The sequence below is a fragment of the Macaca mulatta genome, chromosome 18 (assembly GCF_049350105.2).
Source record: "Macaca mulatta isolate MMU2019108-1 chromosome 18, T2T-MMU8v2.0, whole genome shotgun sequence".
In the NCBI taxonomy this organism is placed as follows: domain Eukaryota; kingdom Metazoa; phylum Chordata; class Mammalia; order Primates; family Cercopithecidae; genus Macaca; species Macaca mulatta.
In genome coordinates, this window is record NC_133423.1 from 56,027,788 (window position 1) to 56,050,952 (window position 23,165).

At 43.2% G+C, this 23,165-nt stretch overlaps 1 protein-coding gene across 8 annotated transcripts in view; it reads right to left on the reverse strand.

Annotated features, from left to right (window-relative positions):
• FHOD3 (formin homology 2 domain containing 3) overlaps window positions 1-23,165 on the reverse strand; it is a 488,002-nt gene that overhangs the window by 276,232 nt on the left and 188,605 nt on the right. For all 8 annotated transcript variants that reach the window (NM_001194349.3, XM_001106633.5, XM_077974668.1 and 5 more), the window contains 1 exon segment: window positions 1,111-1,178. In NM_001194349.3, coding sequence (NP_001181278.2) covers window positions 1,111-1,178 — 68 coding nt within the window.

Here is a 23,165-nt window from a genome sequence, read left to right on the forward strand (position 1 = left end):
GGGAAGGCTTAGGAAGCAAGGATACTATGGAATCCAAGACAGATTTGCACAGGTACACAAGGGGGCATAGCCACAATAGCATGGTTTATAACAGCAGAACACTGGACATTAACCAAACCATCTGCCAATAGAAGAATGAACAAAACAACTTGTGTTTTATTCATCCAATGCAATCCTCAATCAGAGCTACATCAGCTTTGCCTACATCTATCCCATTCTCAGTAAGCAGAAGTAGGATATATGCAACATGATCACATATGTATACAGTTCATACAAAAGAATATCACATATTGTTGGTTAACATTTACCATTAGGAAACACGCATGTGGGGGTAGGGTGGAAAGCGGTTGGTTAGGATGGGGGAGCAGAACACAGGTCTTCAGTTATACCTTGAATAGGCTTTGCACACGTATGTTTACTGCAGCACTATTCACAATAGCAAAGACTTGGAACCAACCCAAATGCCCATCAATGATAGACTGGATAAAGAAAATGTGGCACATATACACCATGGAACACTATGTAGCCATAAAAAAGAATGTCATGTCCTTTGCAGGGACATGGATGAAGCTGGAAACCATCATTCTCAGCAAACACAGGAAGAGAAAAACCAAACACCACATGTTCTCACTCGTAAGTGAGAGCTGAACAATGAGAACACATGGACACAGGGAGGGGAACATCACACACCAGGGCTTGTCAGCGGGTGGGAGTCTAGGGGAGGGATAGCATTAGGAAAAATACCTAATGTAGATGATGGGTTGATGGGTGCAGCAAACCACCGTGGCGCATGTATACCTGTGTAACAAACCTGCACATTCTGTACATGTACCCCAGAACTTAAAGTATAATAATGAAAAAAAAAACCAAAACTAGAAATATGGAAAAATATGTGATAAAGTTGCCTTTACTTTTAATTACGTTTGAAATATTTGACATGATAAAAATTACCAACTGATATTATGACCTAATTGATATTGTAATCTAAAGATAAATATTGTAATCTAAATTTGTCCTTCCTTTTCATAATAAGTATGGGCAGAAGCTTGCCTGTATCTAATTTCACAGCCATGTAAAAACAGGTAAGTACTTATCTTTTTTCCTATTTACCTGAAATATCTGCTTCAGGGAGAAAAGGGCCCTTCTCAAATCTCGTCCACTGGAGTTGTATAGTTTTTCTGAAATAAAGAATATAACATACAAATTAATTAAACTGACTCAATTGACAGTGAAAACACAGAGAGGATATGAATGATAACAAAACTACCCCTGGAAAGGTAATGAAAGCCAATTCATGTCACTCAGGATACAGACTTTATCCCCAACCATAAGGAGAATGTTGCATATACATACCTGGTGTGTGACAGGTGGCACGAAAGAATGTGTGGATGGGACAGATTTTGGGCCCGCCCTTTTGTCTATTCCCTCTCAAACAGGTAGAAATCTACTCTGGCTATCCCTGACAACTATCACCTAGAATTTTCACCCTCATCTTCCATCCTTCCTCTCTCCAGATCTCTATTTCCAGCTGTTTGCAGACTCTATTTTCCAGTTTATAGACTATTTCCACTTGATGGCCAACTATACCCAGAAAAATCCATGCAGCTGGAACAGAATCCATCCTTCTACCTCATGCCTCCCTTGCCTTACAGGCCCTGCACCCCGACGCTTTCTGCATCTCCTATTTCTAGGGTGTGCTGGCTGCCTTGAGCACTCCTCAGGTCCTAGAGTTCCCTAGGCAGCACAGGAGGCCCAAGGGCAGCATGGATTAGCTGGCTCTATGGACTAGCTGGCTCCTTCTAGGTGCATGAGGGCCTCTGGGCAGGAAGCCAGCATTAGCTCTGCCTGGGCCTGAGTTCTCACTCATGTTCAAGGATGGTCCTGGCCATGGGCAAGGCAGATGAAAGATCCCAGTCTTAGAATTCTCCAGCTGAAGACTTGGGCTGACTTCCATAAGCCCACTGTTGAGCAGTCACGTTTCAAATATACGAGTTAGACCAGGCCTCATGAAGAAGGAGGTGAGCTAAACACAGGGCCCATCCTCCAGAGGTCACCACACAGCTGGAGAGACAGACTAGGATGCCACAATTACTAGCTGGTCAGAGTGATGGCGCTGCAAGGTGTTGAAGACACACAGGAGGGAATCCTGCTCTGGTATATAGGACACCAGGGAGCACAGATCCTGCTCAGCCTCCCAGCACCCACACTTGATCCTGATCCAGGTGGCTCAGGTGTGCAAAGGGTTGTATTCCTAGCCCCCAATGCCAGACTTTTCCAATAGAATCACACAATGCAGATTTACTGAGCACCTGCTGGGCACAGTTCTAGGCACTAGGATACCACAGTGAAGAACGGAATTATCAGGAGCAAAGGTTAAGTAATCAGACTGCCTGCATTCCAAACCTGGTATCACCACTTACTAGCTATGTGACCTTGAACAAAACACTTTACGTCTCTAAGCCTTGGATTCTCCATCTGTAAAATGGGAACAGAGAATGTTAAAGGAAAATGGGTTCTGTGTTAAATTAAGCATGTATATTATGGAGTGGAATGCAAAACACCATTTAAAATGCTTAGATAGAATAAAAGCATTCAAAGCAATATCACATTGTTGGCCAGCCACTTTGGACTTCAATTCTAGCCTAAAGGGATACAGGACAGAGCCACATTCCCCTCTTGTGCAAGTGGCATAGAATAAATGGCCCCACAAGAATTTGCAGACATCTAGTGACAGAAAGGATATGCTGATTTTTCACAGTGGCCCAGGAAGTGGATAGGCCCCCATCTGAGAGAGATTTGAAAGGACACAGTTAGGTAAAGCTCAGTGTTTGCTTGGCAGTCATTTCTTCAAAGGCCTCCCTACCAGACATATTGCCTTCTGGCAAAGAACACAAGAGTCCTGTGGACACTCCCACTTGATGACATCACTTCCCCATTTAAACTCTTCAGTGGCTGCCCACTGCAGCCAGAAAGAAATCCAAAATCCTTTGCATGGTCTGCCAAGCCCTCGGTCACACAGCCCCCTCTCCTTTGCTGTATTACAGACACTGTGGTTTTCTCTTACATCCTGGGGCAGTCCAGGCTCCTCCAAACTCACAACTTAATACATATTGCTGCTAAGTGGCAGGGGCAAGATGCTGTGGGGTGGGAGTCTGGGGGGTGATATGTGACTCCAAAGATTCCCTGTTGTTTGACCACTATGGAATCTACCACCTCTAAACACAATATGCAGCCCACAAACACTCGCTCATTATGAGTTCTGATTCAGAGAAAAACGCATCACCTTCCTAAAAAGTAGGAGCCTAGAAAACTCCAGAGGAATCAACCATCCCCAATCTGAACATCTAATTCATCTCTCATTCTAAGAAACAAGGCCCTGGTGACTCTCAGGCTGACCTCTAAAAGTTTGTGTGGCCTCAACATATGAGTAATAAATAGAGTAAGTTTCCCACTGCATCACGCCTGGAGTAGAACACTGGTCTCTGGGGAGATCTCACTTCTTCCAGCTTTCACAGCTAACATTTGAGAATCCCCAAATCCCAGAGAAACAGACTTTGTTTTTTGCCAATACTACTTCTAATAAATAAGAATAAAACTATCAAGTGAAAGCATGGGCCATGTGTACCCCCAAAGAAGTGGACCAGATTGATCCTATCCAGGAAGAACATCAGTAGTCAATTCCAGGTAACTCTTAAGGCAATAGGCTGCCAGGCACTGTGGCTTAGGCCTGTGATCCCAGCACTTTGGGAGGCCGAGGCGGGCGGATCACTTGAGGTCAGGAGTTCAAGACTAGTCTGGCCAACATGGTGAAACCCTGTCTCTATTAAAAATACAAAAATTAGCCAGGCCTGGTGGCACAGGCCTGTAATCCCAGCTCCTTGGGAAGCTGAGATGGGAGAATCTCGTGAATGTGGGAGGTGGGGATTGCAGTGAGCTGAGATCACATCACTGCACTCCAGCCTAGGTGACAGGGCAAGAACCTGTCTCAAAACAAAAACAAAACAAAACAAAGAAAACAGCAACAGGCTTGCATTAGACCTTCTTACTTGTCAGCAGATGACAAGCAGAAATATGTCATAAGTAGACTCAAAATATCACAGTTAAAGTCTCCTTTAGTTACTAGTGACATATTATCATTTCTGATTCATCTAAATGAAGATCATCATTAGTTGTGTTCTGATCGTTAAGGTTTTACTACTTGGTGCTGTAGTCAAAATAATCAGTTCTTAAAATACAAGTTAAATATTAGTAGAAAAAAATCAGCTGAGAATGACTGCTAATATTTTGTTGAAGATTTCTGCATTTACAGTCATAAGAAACACTGGTTTATAGTTTCTTTTCTTACAATGGTGTTGATATTGAGACAGTGCTAATCTCGTGAGTTGAGAGTACTCCTTCTTCTGCTTTCAGAAAGGATTTGTTTAGATTTTGTGTTATTTATTCAATTTCTTCATTAATATAGGGCTATTCTGATTATCTCTTTCTTCTTCAATAAAGTTTGTTAATTTGTGTCTTTCAAGGAATTTGTCCATTTAAGTTGTTAAATATATGGGCATAAAGTTGTTCATATACTCTATCATCCTTTTATTAACTGTAGCAATGTCCTTTTATACCTGGAATTGGCAATTTGTGTCTTCTATTTTACTCGATCAGTCTGACTAGAAATCTATCAATTTTATTTTAGCCTTTTTCGAGTATCAGCTATTGATTTCATTAGAGGTTTTTTCCCACTGTTCTTCTGATTTCTATTTCATTATTTTCTTTCTTCTGTTTGCTTTGAGTTTAGTTTGTTCTTCTAGCTTCTTCAGGTAGAAATTTAAATGATTTGAGACCCGTCTTGTTTCTAATAGAAGTATTTAATGCTATAAGTTCATCTCTAAGTACTGCTTCAGCTGCTTCCTGTAAATTTTGATATATTGTGTTTTCATTTTCATTTATTTGAAAATTTTATTAATATTGAATTCAGGGGGAATAACTTAACCTTGTGATTATTTTTTTGACCCGTGATTTATTAAAGTGTATAGTTTCCAAATATTTAGAGATGTTCCAGATATCTTTCTGTTACTAATTTCTAATTTAATTTCTTTGTGGTCAGAATATATACTTTATCAAATCTTTTAGATTTATTAAGGCTTATTTTATGGCCCAGAATATGGCTTATCCTGGTGAATGTCTCATGTACACTTTAAAAGAACATGTATTCTGCTGTTATTGAGTGGCTGTTCTATAAATATCAAATACCCACTAGATCAAATTTAATAATAGTGGTGTCCAGGTCTTCTATATTCTTACAGACTTTCCATTTACTTGTTCCATAGATAGTGTGAAAGGAGAGTTGAAGTCTCCAACTATTATAGTGGATTTGTATATTTCCTATTTCATCTGTATGAGTTCCTGCTTTAGGTGCTTTGAAGTTCTCTTGTTAGGTATGCTTACATTTGGGATTGTTGTGGCTTCTTGGTGTATTGACCTTTTATTGCTATGTAATCTCTCTCTTCATCCTTGTCAATATTCCTTGTTTTAAAGTCTACTTTTCTGATATGAATATGGCCATCTTGGGTTAGTGAATGGTGTATCTTTTTCCATCCTTTTATTTTTAACCTATCTATGTAGAATTTCTTATAGATATACTTGCATCTGGCTTATATGCAATCTGACCATTGTCTTCTAATTGCTATGTATTCACTGCATTTTTAACCTCTATGACATCACAACTTACTCTTCAGTGGCACTAGAACTAAAGACCTCAGGGAGGTTCTGACGTCATCTCGAACTCTTTGATAAAAAGCATTCTTCTACAAATGCCAAAGATATCGCCCAGTGGTGCCAAAAACCCCTCCTCGTTTTTGCCAAGTGTCATTTAATTAAAATAAACTATGATTTCTAATTGAGGAGTAAGTACTCTTCATTCCAAATATCTTTAATTTTCAAAACAAAACCTTTACAGTCATTTGTTTAAATTGTCTATTTCAAAGAAAACTGAGTAAGAAAATATGTAGTACTGTTCCCAAATAATGATTTTGTTGTTTTAAGCAAGAGAATTCTCACTACAGACTTTAGAGATTCACAAATGTTAATGTAGTTTTGTTTTTCAATATTGAAGCTCAAAAGAACAGCTAATCTATATGAAAATAGTATCTATTTTGGCTGAAACGTCCCTTAAAATGCTTTTCTTTTTAATTCCCTATGGTATAAAGCACAAGACAAGGTCTCGATCAGAAATCCTACCATGTGGCATCTGTTACATTGTAACTTTTTTTAATCCTTCATACAAATGGCTGGCAGTGATATTTCATTTTTTTGACAGATACCTTCTCCTGAGCTACTGCCAACCTTTGATATTTATAAGCATTCAATATTTTAACAAATGTTACTCATTAGTCTCTGTATCACATGAGAGCAATACTAGAGTCATCATTATGAAATAAAAATAACAAAATATTTATTTAAAGGAATATTACTCTGGAGTACCGTCTTTGGAAAGACAATTCCATAATACATTCTCTCTCTACAAAGAACAATACTGTGGTGTAAAATGAAATCATAGTGCTTTATTGAAACTCAAAGTTGCGTGTTATGTTTAAAACAGTGGTACCAAAAGGCCTCTCTGCCTAACCTATCTTACTCTGTTGATTCATAACATACATTTTAAGAGACACCTCAGTCTACCTAGAGGCTTAGGAAGGATTAAGACGCAAGGATGTTTGTAAATGACATATAATTTGTCATTTTACAAAAGGTACAATTTCTGCTGGTAGAAGAGAATCCAGCAGGCATTTCACTATGTCAGACATCATGCCCAAACCAGCAACTTTGATGTGACAGCCCTTTGATGTGGTTCAAGAGAGGCCCACACAGGCCAAAGGAGAAGCACTTCCTCCCACAACCCAGTCCTGGGTTCCTTGCTGCAGGACTAACAATGCCATGGGAGGTGTCGTCTGGAGCTTTATCTGTGGGTAACATTCCAAGTTCAAGAAACGAGGCATTCCATTTGTGTTGCATCCAAGTTTCACCACACAGAAACTTCACCAAGGCTGTGCAGGCCTCTCCTTCAGCTGAGATTAGAATGTGAAGGGCTCACCCAGGAATGGTACCTGGCCTGCCAGATTCCCAAGGATATTCTTTACATCACTCTTGGATCCATATCCTATGGAACTCCAATCACCACTTCTGTAGAAGCAGCCTGTCTATGTGGATTCAGGTATTTTCAGTCTGGGTTACATAGGTGTGTGCAGGGATTCCTCGAGGTAGAATGACTGACAGATGTCATGCTCCCTAGTTCTGCAATCCAGTTCTCTACACTGCAGGCTGTGCTCGCTGTGTGGGTCTCCCACATGTATATGTGTGTCTGTGTGTGTTTGCAGATGCATGTGCACATATGACTTCAATCTGTGGTTGGCACAGCCTAGTTGCAGGTCCACTGACCCTCCAGCCACCTGCAATACACTGTATAGACTGTCCTAACAGCTCCTGAATCTCACGGAAAGGAATTCAAGTGTGCCCACTGCCTGAAAATCAGGCAAAGCAAAATGAAGTAGATTCCACATGTGGTGCAGAAGGGGGCTGGAGACTACCCTAAGCCAGCAGGAGGGCAGCTGCAGAGGCTTCACCTATATATGAATCTCAAACTTTTCCCATGAGCTCGCAGAGATTCTCCTTGCTCCTCTTTGCTCACCGTGGCCATGATCACATGTCAGTGAGGGTGGTACAGCTCCAATCAGGGGAGATTGCAGGCGAACAGATGGTTCCTGCCATCCCAGACTCAGCTGGAGAGCTCTAAATCAGAGCATCAAGGAAAAAGAGGTGCCTGAGCAACCAAGAGATTACACGTGAGTCCCCTCCTGGTGAATGTCAAAAAAGCATAAAAAGGCCGGGCACAGTGGCTCACACCTGTAATCCCAGCACTTTGGGAGGCCAGGGCCAGCAGATCACTTGAGCCAAGAAATCTGAGACTAGACTGAGCAACCTGGCGAAATCCTGCCTCTAAAAAAAAAAAAAAACAAAAATTAGCCAGATGTGGTGGCTTGCGCCTATAGTCCCAGCTACTCGGGAGGTTGAGTGGGAGGACTGCTTGAACTCAGGCAGTCAAGGCTGCAGTGAGCCGTGATCATGCCACTGTACTTCAGCCTTGGTGACACAGCGGAGGTGACAGGGCTGTCACATCAAAGTTACTGGTTTGGGCATGATGTCTGACATAGTGAAATGTCTACTGGATCATATTCTACCAGCAGAAATTGTATTTCTTTCTCAAAAAAAAAAAAAAAAAGTTTAACTGTAAAACTCAAAGCAGAAATGTGGAGCTGAGATCAAACTGGAGTCATTAATATTTGCCTTTCTCCTGAAGCTCTGGGACTGCCAGGTGGGAGGTGTGCAAAGAGGTCCCCCGAGCACAGCCCCAAGGGCTGGCCAGTAGCCAATGAGAGCTAAGGCTGCAGAAGGTCCTGGGGAAGAAGTAGTGCTGACTGCTGATTCCAGCAGCTGGGGAGAAGCTGGGGGCAGGCTGATTATACATCCCTTACTTTTAGGTTAAGTACAGCTTGCGTTTGGCCAATAAATAAATGAAGAAATATATGCATTTATTCTCCCACCACTTCCAAATTAAATCTGCCTGGGGTATAATCATTTGGGTAGCATTAGCCTTTGAGTAAATGCAATTAGAAGCCTATCTTTGGTAACGACAAGAAGGTGTAATCAGAACATTATTTGTGGAAGTCTTTGGAACTGCCCCTCTATCCTTTCTTGCCATGTTTTTTGCCTTTTAAAATGAACTATGTCCCTTTAATAGTTGCAATCATGTATTATACTGTAAACTAGCTTGTAATAACAAGAGTAGAGGGCAAAGCATAGGAGACCCCTGGGGACCATTCCTGCTTTGTCTCAAAACCCCTGTGTGGCCCACAAAGATCAGTGCTGAAAAGTATAGCCAAAGGGGTGCTATGTTCCCTCTTCAGCCAAGAGCACAATGAAGAAAACTTCAGTGTGTGGGAAAAGAAAGACCAGAACATTAATTAGAAGGGCCCAGTGAGAAAAATGAGAACCAATTTACATCAGTGAAAGAATATATAGGGGGAGGAACCAAAATCCCCTTTGAGAAGGGAAGTAGGGGAGTGAAAGATACATCTACAGTATCATGCTTTGGGGCCTACAAAAATCGCTGACTATGAGACTAATAATTACAGCACACGCTTCTCTCATCAGGGGTCAAACACATTAACCAAGATCCCAGTGGGAAAACCTGGACCAGGGCCCCAGAGCCTCTCCTCTGCTCAGGAGGGACAATAACTTTCCTTTTTCCCCTGGGCTGCTGCAAAGTATACCACATTTCAAGAGGAGATTTATTCATAGGCGCAATGTCCGGGCCTACATTGAAAGTCTGTTGGCAGCAGCTACTGACGATACAACCATCATGGTTTTTCAGGTGCAGCCATGAGAAATTAGCTCCTTATCTGCCAGGCATTTAGCTGTGTGCCATCTGCTCTTCAGACACCAGTCAGAGAGAGCCAGGAAGCACACAACCCAAGTTACTATCAGCACTAAGAGAGGCAAGAGAATTGGACTCTAGACCTTCTTCTCATCAACTCAAATGTGCCACATGACAAACGAATCCCCAGGAAGCATGGCTCATTTCAACCTGCAGCCTAACTCCATTATTACCTGCTGATGTTTCAAAGAGAAAATGTGGCATTGTGAAAACTTTATTTTACAGTGAAAAAACTGCTTGGTCAGACTTTGAAAATCTTATTTTCCAGTGGTTTTGAAGCTTGTTGGAGTTATGGCCTCCATATACAAGCTGTAAAAAAAAAAAAAAAAAAAAAAAAAAAAGTTCAGATACACAAGATTTTAATACAGTTTCAGGGATATGGATGCCCAGAAACTTCCTGTGGTCTTTCAGGACATTCTATGAACTGCAGGGTAAAAATCATTGATCTAATCCAACATCTTCATTGAACAGGTGAAGAAATGTAGGCAGAGAGGTGCCATAGATGCTGGCCCCAGAGCTGGGACTGGAGGCTCAAGGAAATGCGGAAGAGTAACTGAAAATGGCTAACAGAAATTGAACTGGCTATATGATGTGATTGTACAATAAAAATAAGGTAAATAACCGAGCCACTGAAACTCACTCACATCCTAGCCATGACATTTATGCCACCGTGTAAATTCAGAGACAAAACACACACATGCCAAAGCAAAGGCTTTGCTTTTGAGAAATCTGACTCATCCCTTTTGTCTGTGGGGATGACTGTGAGTAGTGGAGGCTTGAGGTACCCCCCAGTTAGCCTGAGGATGAGGAGGCTACATGTGAACAATGACAAGGTCATGAGAGCTGGTAAGACATAAGACTGCTTAAGAACTTATTGAAATCCCAATTCCCTTGGATTACAATCACATTTTAAATACTTACGAGTACATAAACCCTACAATAGTCTTAATGATTATCTACTAAGTAGGTGCTATGCTGAGCATGAGGTTATAATTGTAAATGAAGACAGTCTCAGTCATTGGTTTATCAGTTGTAACAAATGTACCACATTCATGCAAGATTTTACTAATGGGAAATTGGGGGAGGTTGAGGGGATATATGGGAACAAATTTTTGCCCAATATTTTTTTCCATAAAATTTGGCCTATTTGGGGAGACAGACATGTCCACAAACCACAGCAATGTCATGTGAGAAGGTGATGGTAACACTAAGGGTTCCCAGAGGAAGAAGTGGCAGAACCCGTGAGCCTGGGGCTGGAGAGTGGAGGTTCGGATGAGGTGACATGGAACAAAATGAACCACAGTGAGAAATGCTGTGCAAAGAGGGAAATGGAGGAAGAGAAAATAGTGTCCGCAGCATCTAATATTTCAATAAATGATTTAAGTTTTAAGACCATGTGGAGGACTGGAAAGAACACGGGAGGATCAGATATCATCCAGATTCCCAACTCCCTCAACATCTGGCCTGGTCACAGCTTTACAGGTTAGCCAAACCCAAGAACATTCTGGAGTCTTGCTTTCTGTAAATAGGCCCGGCCTCCCAAACACACAGCCCTACTCTACCATGTTAATTTGGACACACTGTCAAAGAAGATGTGAAAATCATATCCATATTCATAAATGCCAAAACTTCAAAGCATCCAACATGTCCCCCCCCAAGTAGGTGAAGATACACAAACTAGTACATCTATACAATTGAGTGTTTATTATTCATCAATAAAAAGAAATGAGTTGTCAAGCCACAAAAAGACAAAGAAGAAATGTAAATGCATACTGATAAGTGAAAGAAGCCAGTCTGAAAAAGGCTACATACTACACATGCATAGTCAACTCCATGACATTTTGTAAGTAGCATAACCGTGGAGACTGTAACAAGATCAGTGGTTGCCTGGGGTTTGGAGGCAGGAGGGAAGGATGAACAAATGGTCCACAGGGGATTGTTCGGGCAGTGAAACACTTATTCTGTATGATACTGTAATGGCAGATAGTACCATTATACATTTGTCAAAACCCACAGAATATACACCATAAAGAGTGAACTCTAATGTAAACTATGGACTGCACTTAATAACTATCTACCAATATTGGTTTATCAATTATAACAAATGTATCACATTCATGGAAGATGTTACTAATGGGAAATTGGGGAAGGTTGAGGGGGTATATGGGAACAAATTTTTGCCCAATATTTATTTTCTGTAAAATTTAAACTACTCTTCCCCAAAATGAAGTCTGCTTAAAAAATTATGTCCAAAGGCAAGCCCACAGGAAGTGGGAGAGCCCCCAGGCTCACGGAGAACACAACTCTTTACAACCCCTTCTGCAAACACATGCAGCCCCAGGCCTGGGACTTGGCATTTTCTGCCATGAATCATTGCTCATCTGTTCATGCACACTTCTGTGATCTCCCCAGACCAGGGCCAGCTCTCATCCACAGTGGTTTCCCTCCATCCCCTGGCAGTGTCTGGCTGGGGTAGGTGCTTGGTGTTCGTGACTGATGGGCAAGTGCATGTGTTCTAAGGCCTGGGTTAACCCGGGATTCCATAGATGAGTTTCAGACACATCTGTGTCGACTCTGAGTTCCTAAAGGGAAGGGCACAAGTAATTTTTAGGACATTGGACATTCCAGATGCTTCCTTGTCACCTTCAGCAGGCAATCCTAACTTCTCCTGTCTTTCTTTCTTTCAAACAATCACTGACCATTTATTCTGCAACAAGGGCTATGCCAGACGGGAGAGTAAAATGATGCATGGGACAGAGCACAAGTTTCCAGGAAGCTTAGAGTTGGCGGAGAAGATGATTTGTTAACAATGAGGACAGCCCAGTATTGCAGGAGCTGGAACCCAGAAAGGTGCCAAACGAAGGAGCCCTCCCCACTTATTGTAGGAGGCAAATGGCCTTCAAAGAGCTACTCACCAAGAGGGTGCAAAAGACTTTAAGTCATAAAATTATGTATGTGGTTGCTTGGCTGTCATAACCATCTGCTGAGCCCCACCCAGCTCCACACCCATTTGGGTCTGGTTACCTTGGGACCCACTAGCCCCATCCTCCTCATCTTCACCGAGGAAAAAAGCCCAAGCAAAGCCATTTATACCTCTATTCTGAATTAGTTCATAGGAAACTATTTTTCCCTCTGAATTGGAGGGAGTGGGTCAGCTTTGGGGCCCCAGCAAAGTCCACCTCCATTTGCTCCCATCTTTGCATTTCCAAAATTGTCCCTTTGTGGAAGCAAAAGGGCCCAAGTCAGCTGATGAAGGCCACTTAATAGATCCAAATGCTGTTTCAAACCTGCCATTTTCCCTCCCAGCATCAAAGAATGGTAGAGAGTAAAGGGTCCTCGGAGACCTCCCTCTGCAGAGAAGTTGAACTGCTCACCCAAGCCATGGAAGACCTGTGCATAGGTGCCCGGAGGAGGCAGCGCCGGGATGCTGCTCCTCTAAAAAGGCTGCTGACCTAGGTAATCAGATCAGTGGCATCTCAAACGCAGTACAACTGCCCCGAGGCAGCCAGCAGTGTGAAAAACAGGTGACCAGGGATTTACTTCCGGTCTCCCTCTTCCGTCTCTATCTCAGGGATGTCTCTCTGGGCCCTGAAAACGGCTTGGCCAACTGCCCTCCTCCCTTCTCCCTCTCTTTCTTTCTACATTTCTTTCTTTCTTTGTTCTCTTCTCACATAATTAGGGATCTGGAGAACCTTAAGGTATTTTCTTTAGTGATGGACTTTTATAATTCTTTTTCTGAATATCCATATTAAGTTGAAATATTTGAATTACATATTTTCTCAAGACTCATGTATTCCTTTTTCTAGTTCTATTTTTAACATTATTTATTTTTTGAGAGAGGGTCTCACTCTGTCACCCAGGCTGGAGTATGGTAGTATGAACATGGCTCACCGCAGCCTCCACCTCCCGGGCTCAAGTGATCCTCCCACTTTAGTGTCCGAAGTAGCTGGGACCACAGATGTCCGCCACCATGCCTGGCTAATTTTTAAATTTTCTGTAGAGACAGGATCTCGCTATGTTGCCAGGCTACTCTCAAACCACTTGGCTTGTGTTGTGATTACAGGAGTGAGCCGCCGCACCCATCCTGGTTCTCTTTTAAAAACAACAAACAGCACACACCCCTGAGTTGGTTTTGTTTGTGAACAGGGCATCCCTCTCCTGAGATGGCCATGGCACAATGGCTGTCACTGCCCTGCAGCTGGCCCTACTCACCCCCTACTGGCAGGGCACAAAAAGAAAGGAGGCTTCCTAAACAAACAAACCCATTCTCTCACACTCTTCTAGAAGCATCCAGGGCTCCTGGTAGCATCCACAGGAAACCATCCCTTCCAGTTGTGATGAAGGTGTGAGGGCCACCTCTCTGGGAAGAACATTTAGGAGACAAAAACCACCCTAGCACAAGGGCTGGAAACCACAACCATGTACCACCCAGCCAGCCCCACACAGCAAAAACTACTTAGCCCTCTTATGGAGGCACCCATTGCAGCCAGGACTGATCCAGTGTTGGCCTCTACTAAGCATCCCATTCTCCAATCTCAGCTCAAAGGACCTGCCACCCTCGGCCCCTGACCCTGTCTCCCACCTGCTCTTGTGGGGGGGGTGCATTTTCTCCACTTCACCTATGGCACCAGCTGTCAAAGTCCTCACCCTGACACCGTACCTGTGCCTGTTTTGCACTTTGACTTCAGGAACCATTGTGCCATGGCCTTGGACAATACCACCATCCAGACTCCTAAATTCATATTTGCATTTCAGAAGAAATTCCTCTCTGCACCTCAGTTTTCCGATCAGTAAAACAGGATTTAAAATACACATTCCAACATTCTGAAGCCATGTGATGACGAACATGATCATGTTGGAAATGCATCTGGCACAAGCTAGGTACTCAGTAAAGACTACTTTTCTTTCTCTCTTCAGCCCCTAAGGCCTCAATGACATTTCCAAAAAATACCTAATGCCCTCCACACAGTGAATAGTCAGTCCCTTCCTGGGCACTGCACTCAGGGCTATGACATGCCTCCTGTCATCTGTCAGGTCTTCCTAACCAGGTGGCGAGACAGTCTCCTGAGCTCAGACAGCCCCAGCTGGGCCCTGGGGGTCCCTCTCCAAGGCACAATCACCTCCCTAAAGAGAGTACCTCTTCCTTCCTGGGGTCAATGCCTGTTGACAGGGAAGATGTTCACCCTCTCTGCCCTAAACGCTTTGAGAAAAAAGAAATGAGTATCTACTCCTTGGAGAGAAGATAAGGATCATTAGCTGGGGTCAAAAGGGAACAACCCAGCATCAATCATGTCACTGTGCAGAGATGGTAAAACTCAGCAGTTCACCTGCCCCACCCCATGGGGCCAGGGTTCTTCCTTTAAATATTCTTCAAGATGGAAACAGTCACAAATCTATGGCAAGTATCCTATAAAGCAAAGAAAATTGCATCAGAAAAAAGAATGGGTATTTCAAACAACTGTTTTGATGGGAGTTTATTCAGTAACGAATGGGGAAAAGAACAACAGTAAAAGAATGTATAGTGGCATTTTTACAAGTTCGGTACAGCTTAAAGTGGTTTTGTCTCATAACAAATTCACACCTAGCCTAAGGTTTGTACACATTAAACGGACAAGCTGCGTGTGGATCCTCCATGGCCTCCTGATACTTTCCTCTGTATTTACTTCCAGGCTGTGTGTCCTGTGGTAAGGAGGGCTAAGCCAAGAGTGACATGCAGTTCCAGCAAGTTGTCTCAGTGAAAACAAAAAAAATGCAAAAAAATACATAAGGTCTTTTCCCCTTTGTTGTGACAGTTTGGTGAGTCCAACACATTTGAGAACCTCACTAGGAAACAATGTGGATGTAGCTTCAAAGTTCTGCCAGACTTCAATTGCAGAAAAGAAAGAGAACCTGGGGTTAGAACCTCAGCTAAATAAGTATTTTTGAGCCTAATACCTAATCAGAGTATATTTCCTGATGAAACTGACCATTTCCCTCTGTCATCTCCCATGGAATAACAGAGTTACAGAAGGGCCCATACAGAGAAGTGGGCAGGGTGCAGTGGGAGGACCACCAGCAACAGGCTCAGGGTACAGTGGGGTGACCATAGCTCAGGCACTTACTGCCTGTGTGCTTTTGGGCAAGAACCTTAATATCTCTGGGCAACGTTTTGCATGTTACAGTGCTAGAATGGCTAACCATAAAAAGAATGGTCATACAAGCTTATGGAGAACCTGGAACAACTGGAACCTCATGCTCTGCTGGTGGGATGTGAGATGCTGCAACTTCTCTAGAAAGCAGTTTGATGGTTGCTTATCAAGTGAAATATACACCTACTGTTTGACCCAGCAATTCTACTTCTAGGACTTTTGCCAAGAAAAATGAAAATTTACACACACACAAAAACATTTCACCAAGATTCAAGGAGGCTTTATTCAGAATGATTTTTAGAAACACCCTACTGGAAACAACTCAACTGTCCATCAGTTGGCAAACAGATAAACAAACTGTGGTACATTCATACAAGGGCGCACTAATCAGCAATATAGACTACTGACACATGCAGCCCAGATGAATTCTAACAATATTATGCTAAATGAAATAAGCCAGACACAAAAGAACAGACGCTGCATGATTCTATTCACATGAAGTTTTAGAAAAGACAAATCTGATCTATAGTGACAAAGCAGACCAGTGCTTGCATGGATTGGGAATAGCAGAGATTGACAGGGAAAATGCATGAAGGAACCTATGGGAAAATATTTTTTGTCTTGCTTGAGATAGAGTATATAGCTGTCAAAAGTTGAACTGGATTTAAAATGTGTGCATTTTATTGCATGTTAATTATCCCTCAATAAGGTTGATAAAGAAAAGGAAGGTTGATTCTAGAGGGTCTATAATTCAGTTTTAGTTCTAACTCTTAAATATTGACCTTAAATAACTTAAATATTGACCTTCAATAACTTTCTAGATAATACCATTCATAAGATGTTATACAAACTTACAAAGGGATCACTATAAAACATTTTTTGGGCTGGGCACAGTGGCACACGCCTTTAGTCCCAGCTACTCAGAAGGTTGAGTTGGGAGAATGGCTTGAGCCCAGGAGACTGAGGCTGCAGTAAGCTATAATTGCACTACTGCACTCCAGGCTGGGAGACAGAGCAAGACCCTGTTTCAAGAAACAAAAACAAAAACATTCTATGAATATAATGAAACACATAAATCATTACTGACCATGAATGCATTGAGATAGAGTACAGATAACGTGAGCTGGTGACACAAAAACTGAACACCAAATGTAACCCCCGTGTGTTGTGATTGGGAGAGGAGAAGCCAGTTGGGGCCAAAGTGGTGGATGTAAACAGAACCATCCAGGAGAGAGCCAGTGCTGCACTCAGTGGCCAATGGGAAAATGGAGGAAGTTCTGTTGTGTTCACTACCAGCTGCTAAGTATACAAAGATGAGCAAAAAATGTGGTGGTGTTGAGGAACTTAGAGTCTAACAGGAAAGACAGAGTCCCAGGTAGATACGTGCAGCCTAAAGCAGGTATTTAGTTATTATTTATTTATAGGTATTTTTTATTATGAGTTAGTTATTCAGGTGAATAAAGGCAGGTGCAGTTTTCCAGGCTGAGGGAACACATACAGTAGACACCAAAGAGTGAGACAGCCTGGCATTGCTGGGAACCTTTGCGGTCCTATGATGGGCAGCATCATTTCTCTCCTCTGCATGAGACACAGGCTGACTCCTGGAATAGTTAATAATCACCCTCATGGTAGGTCGGGGCTCAGCAATGCTTTCCTGATGTTTCCTCAACCAACGCAATGTTGCCCATTATGTATCATGCTCTGTGCTAGGTTTCAGGTTCATCTAGCATGTGGTGTCTTGACATGATAATGCCACTTGTCACCAAAAGGAAGAACACCAAGGGTGCTCTTCTCACAAGTTCCACTGGTACTCCATTGGGGTCTACTTGTTTCACCTGAGTCAGTTCACAGAGAAAACTGCTGGGGCAGCCCCTGGACTTTCATAGAATGGCGGGGAGCAGGGGCCGGGAGCTGCTAAGAGAAACCACCACAGGCCCTAAGGGTGGGCGCATACTCACAGGCTTGCTGGCACACATGTTCACCCTCCCTCCCTCCCTTTCTGAGTGGCTTCATCAATTCACACTGAGGTCTAAGCCAAGGGAGCCTTTGCAAAAAAGACTCACAACCACAGGCCACTGACAGGAGAAGACAAGCAAAAGAGCACACCATTCTAACACCATGATCACCACGGATCCCAGCAGGCTCATCACTGCCTGCTGGAAGAACTATTTCAGGCAGGGAACGGGAACCAACCTCTGACTGGTACATGATAAGAGCTGGGACACATATGGGTGGGAAAGGGGAGCTTAAGTTGCATTCACAAGAGATGAAGTTCTTGTTGGCTGTGAAGACCTACCACCCATCCACCCCCCAAATGCTCAAGCAGCAGCCCCCACACCCCGACTCCTTCCCAGGTCATTGTGGAGCAGAGAGAAGCATGTGATCACCGGGAATGAGGGTGGCTTGACCACACCCTCTGTGCGGGCCACAATCTTGGTGGCAACTCAGCTGCAGAACCCTGAGGGTGGGGGGCACAGTAACAGACCAGGAACAGGAAGCCAGCCGGGATGGTGCCTTTGTTGCCCCAGTGAGTTCTCCCTTAGGCTTCCCCTTCCTCCGCACGCACCAGAGCCACAGGCATGGAAAATGTCCTCAGTAATCTTTGTGGTCCGACAGCAGGGCCCCAGCCTTCACCACACCCCCCGGGGGGCTGGAGCTTTTCCTGTGTCTACATATGGCCTCAGGAAGAGACATGCACACCCGTCATTATACCATACTTAGAGGCTCCCTCAAACATCGACTGCAGAGAAAGGTGCCATTAGGACTAAACCAAGCACCCAAACTGTTGCTTTGCTTTGCAAGAAAGCAGAGTTTTGTTTTTTCCTAGTCTGAAAACTTTGACGAGGCCTGTTTTTATATTCTCATTGAGACTTAAGGCTACCAGATTTTTAGTTTTATTTCACCATTTAATACCATATTTAGAGAATATTTAAGCAAAGTCATCCTAAGTCAGAGAAGCACCTTTAGCATCTCCATGAATCAAATAGGAATTTCTAGAGCAGCTCCTCCCTGGCCAGTCTTGTACGTGGCATGGAAGAGACAGAGAAGGAGTCCAGGCACATCCTACCTTCAACTGCAAAGCAGGTCATCGAAGGTTCGGGCTACACATTTTCTGAGATATACATTAAAAGAACTAGACAATTGAACAGAAAAAGATGTCAAGAAGTCAACAAAAGGGAAGCAACAAGTGGCACAGGTTGCCTATATGAAGGAGCCCTCACAGCTAAGAATTATCCACAGCTGGGACTGTCACATAGGATTTTTAAATAGTCTAGCATAATAGTTGATGTATGTGATATCTTTAATCATCTCACACTTGAATGTGTACAGCAATCACCTGGGGAACTTGACAAGAACAGATTTTGTTTCAGCAGATCTAGGGTAGGGCCTGGGATTCTGCATTTCTACCAGACTCACAGTTGGTGCCCCCATGGCTGGCGAATGGTGCTGGGAGGACGCTCAGAGAACCACTGGCCTCGGGGCATGTAGTTAACACCTGCAGTGCTTGAAGGGGTGGCCAGTTTGAATGTGAAGGAGTTCATGCCGGGGTGGCTATTACATGTGCTTCTAAGCCTGCTATCAACATCTGCTCCAGAGGGCTCATTAACCAGCATCAGAGATAACAAAATGCTTCTCCAATGGCGAAATGTATAGCATTCAAGATATGTCATTGGCCAGAAAGGTTGCAGAGGCACATCCAACCTTTAACGACAATTAATCTCTCTGCACCAGTTCTTCATATGAAAATGGGTTAATATAAAACCTACCCTGTTCATGTGAGAATACTTGGTAATGTGTTTTACTAGCATTAATTATGGTTTTGTTCACCTTGGAATAAAACATAAAGAGCCAGTGGAGTGCAGACTCCTCTGACATATACATGTTCTTCAATATCCAGTAGATGGATATAGACAGCAATACACAAAAACATAGTGGGCTAGCAAGAGTAAAGAGTGGGTGGGATCTTAGTACCACTTCTCCTTTCCCTCCTTGGTTCCAGGACAGTGGTTGGCTGTGCTGAGTAGAGCATCTGGCTGAGCCCGACTGGTTGCCTGGGAGCTTTGCCATCCATCTGTCAGTGCCAGCCAACACTGATCCTGTCTCTCCATCAGCCACACTTTGCTGGCTTAGTCCTGGGCTCAGGACATACCATAAGACCTGGGACATTTCCAGATTATGTTACAAAGTAGATTCTTTGTGACTGGCCTTCAAACACCAGAGGTCAAACCATCTGGCAAAATTCACCAAAATCCCAAATTCTTCCAGTCCTCCTACTCACAAAGCAGTCTTCCTGGCTGCTCCAGAGCCAGGATGGGGAGCCTTGGAGCTGCACTTGAAGTGAAATTCCATCTCTCTTCCCAGTATTCTGAGCCCACGCATGCATGGGTCTGGTTAGCTCAGAAAAGATTTCATCACGGCCCTTGGCTATCATTTTTAACTGCAGTTGAGTCGTGCATTGTAAACCTGGCAGGTAGTCTACAACATTCTTGTTCTCTCTGTCTGTCTGTCTGTCTCTCTCTCTCTCTCTGTCTCTCTCTCTCTCTCTCTCTCTCTCTGTGTGTGTGCGTGTGTGTGTGTGTGTGTGTGTGTGTGTGTGTTCGTTCACAGGATGATCTCGGAATAGACTCAATTCCATTCAAGTCAAACATTTACTGGACTCCACGAAATGTGACAGAAAGATAAAAGGCTTACTGCTCTCTGGGTTTGCAAACTAGTGTGAAAGCAATTACACAAAGCATAAGACAGGACAAACCAAAAAGTCCTGGTGACTCTGCTTTGGAGACCCACAGCAGAGGAACCACAGGGTCTGCATCAGTTGCTCAGGGTAGAACCCTGTGGCCAGCCTTCTTGCCTCTCCCTACTATACCCCCAGTCTCATCTGGCAAGGAATCCCACATCCAACCCTTTATTACCACTGCCCTGGTACGCTCCTGGCCTAAGCAATCATCCCTCAGTGGGGGTCATGCAGTGGCCTCCTCCCTGGTCACCCTGCTTCTCCCCTCATCCTCCAGATCCTTCTGGGTGAGACTTCCTGGCTATGTAAAATCTCAGATGTGCACCCAAATATACACTTTTCTTTCAGAAGCACGTGACTGTTTTTTTCTCATAGCACTTATAATTATCACACTGTGTATTTTACTGATTTACCTCATGTGCTGTCTCCCCCACTGAAATGTAGGCTACACAAAAACAGGGATTTGCGTCTGCTTTACACACTGCTGTGTCCCCAGGACCTTACACAGTGACTGACACATAATAGGTAGAGTGAATGAAAGAACCAGTACCCTCCCCCTCCTTCCCGGTTCCTCTTATCTTATGAATAGGGTGTTTGAAGTCTGTTTCCGCCACCTTCTTTTTTTACAATTTGAGAGCATGAAATAATTTTTAGGATCTTTAAGACATAAGGTGTCAGACATACACACCTTCTGCCTAATTCCTTAAAACTCTAACCCATAACAAGCTCCCTTTACATCATTGTTCAGAGTTGAGGAAACATGAATTAATTTGTTCTCACTTTCAACTAGATCAACTAGATTAACAGCAGAAGTAACAGTTTCAGAAAGACTGCCTCTGATTCAACAGTGCAAAGACTTTTTTTTTTTAAGTGGGTAGGAGGCAAAGGAATGTCTTTTAAAATGTCAGCCATGAGAGAAAAATACCTTTGTCTTTGATAGTTCATACAAAAATTGTGTTTAGCCTACTTCCAACATTAATTACCATGGTAATAAAAGTCAAATTTTTGTCATTTGCATTTTGTTTATTTCAAGGTGAGATGCTATCTCAAAATATGAAGAGAGAAAAATGTCTGCATGGTATCTGTCCATGGTACCAATGGAACCCAATGTCCCCGTTTTCAGAACCAAGTGAGAAAACTGTTGCAACCGACTTGGGTGAGGAGGGGGTGAAAAGAGAAAGAGGGAAGAAGGGAGGGTGGTGACTGCTGCCCTGAAAAAAAAAAAAAAAAAAAAAAAAAAAAAGGAGTTTTCTGCCTTTTCCCCAGCCCCCCTTTACAGCAACTTAAGGAAATTTTGCAATCCCACTAGAAGGACCATATGGTAATACTCCCTTTCTTTTCATTGTCTTCTCCCAAACCCTGCAGTCTTAGGGAGAGTTTTGGCTCACTTGAAGAGCTTGGTCCAAAAGGAGGCCTTTCAAGAGTAGATTATAGCCGCCTGCAGAAATTCCTGAGGCAATTTACTAAGAAAAGAGATGCAAAGAACAAACACAGAAAGCAACAATGACTCCACCGCTCCCCTCCTTCCTTTAGTCCTGTTGCTTTTCTCCTTCAGTGAAAGAGAAAAGCTGAGGGAAATTAAGGTTTATTTCCAACACCAGCTGAAGAATGCCTTAAAAGCTTCTTTTAAAATGAGTTATGCTCTTTAAAGGGGCGGGGGGAACACCTCCCAATATGCCCAGCCTGGCCTACAGCACTGCATAAGAAAACTGTGGTTGGAAATGGCTTGAGTTTCCAGAGAACATGAATGCTTCCTTAATGCCATGAAGAAGGAAGGGCTCAAGACAAGGGAAAAGCTCCTGGAATCCCCATCTGGAGACAAAAGCAAGAAGAATGTGGAGGCAACTCATGATGTGGTGATGAACCTTAATTGAGATCATTACTGAAGCCTGCAATTAACATGCAATACAAATCATTTACTAATATTGAGGTTGGTCTATTCTACTGCATCAGGCTGCTACATAGAATAAATTAAGGACCAAATGCTATTTGCTGGCTATAATTAGTTTTGTACATAATATCTTAGTGGCACCAGTGGGCAATATGACTAAAGTTACTTTCCTGCTTTTCTAGAGCCTTACAGAAACTGCAAACCTCCAGAACAAAGCTTAAAAAACTGTAAGTGGAAAAGGCCTTTGAATAACTAAAATATTTGTCAATGTCAATAATGCCCTTGAAGGTGTAGGCAAGAGCCTCGTGTTGCGTATTCCTAGGCCAGAAGGACTGAAACTGAGTTTGCATTCCCTCTTCCGGGTGGACCTTTCAGCTACCCCCAATTTCCCACTAGGGAAACCTTAGATGGATACTGGACAATGGCCTTTTCCCTGTATGTGTGCAAATATTTCTGTATAGATTCAAATCTAATTTTGTCCATGATTCTAATGTGCCTGGGGAATGGATGCTCCAACACAGCAAATGAAAAGCAGCAGATGACACAAGGTGTGAGATGGGCGTGGTAGGGGCCCCTAGAGCAGCACTGAGGAGGAAAAGGCACGTGGACACCAGACCTCAGAACTGGCTGAGGCTAAGGGATAAACCATCTTATATGGGGCTATCAAGGGCCACTGCATAGAACCAGGCCGGTTTGCAGAAAGTGCATTTGCCTAAACCCAGTTTGCAGAATTAATTTACTTGTTTCTCTTTACAATGCACAAAATCTCAACAATTTGGCTGGCTGTAATTAACAGCTAGTTCTCCCTAGTTCTGGGTGGCCAGTATTTAGAAATGGTTGATTTGTTTCTGATTCTGCCTCCTGAAGCTGCAGCTGAGGAAGAACTGTGGGAAGAATAGGTTGCAGGAGGAGGGGACCCTTTTCTCAGGG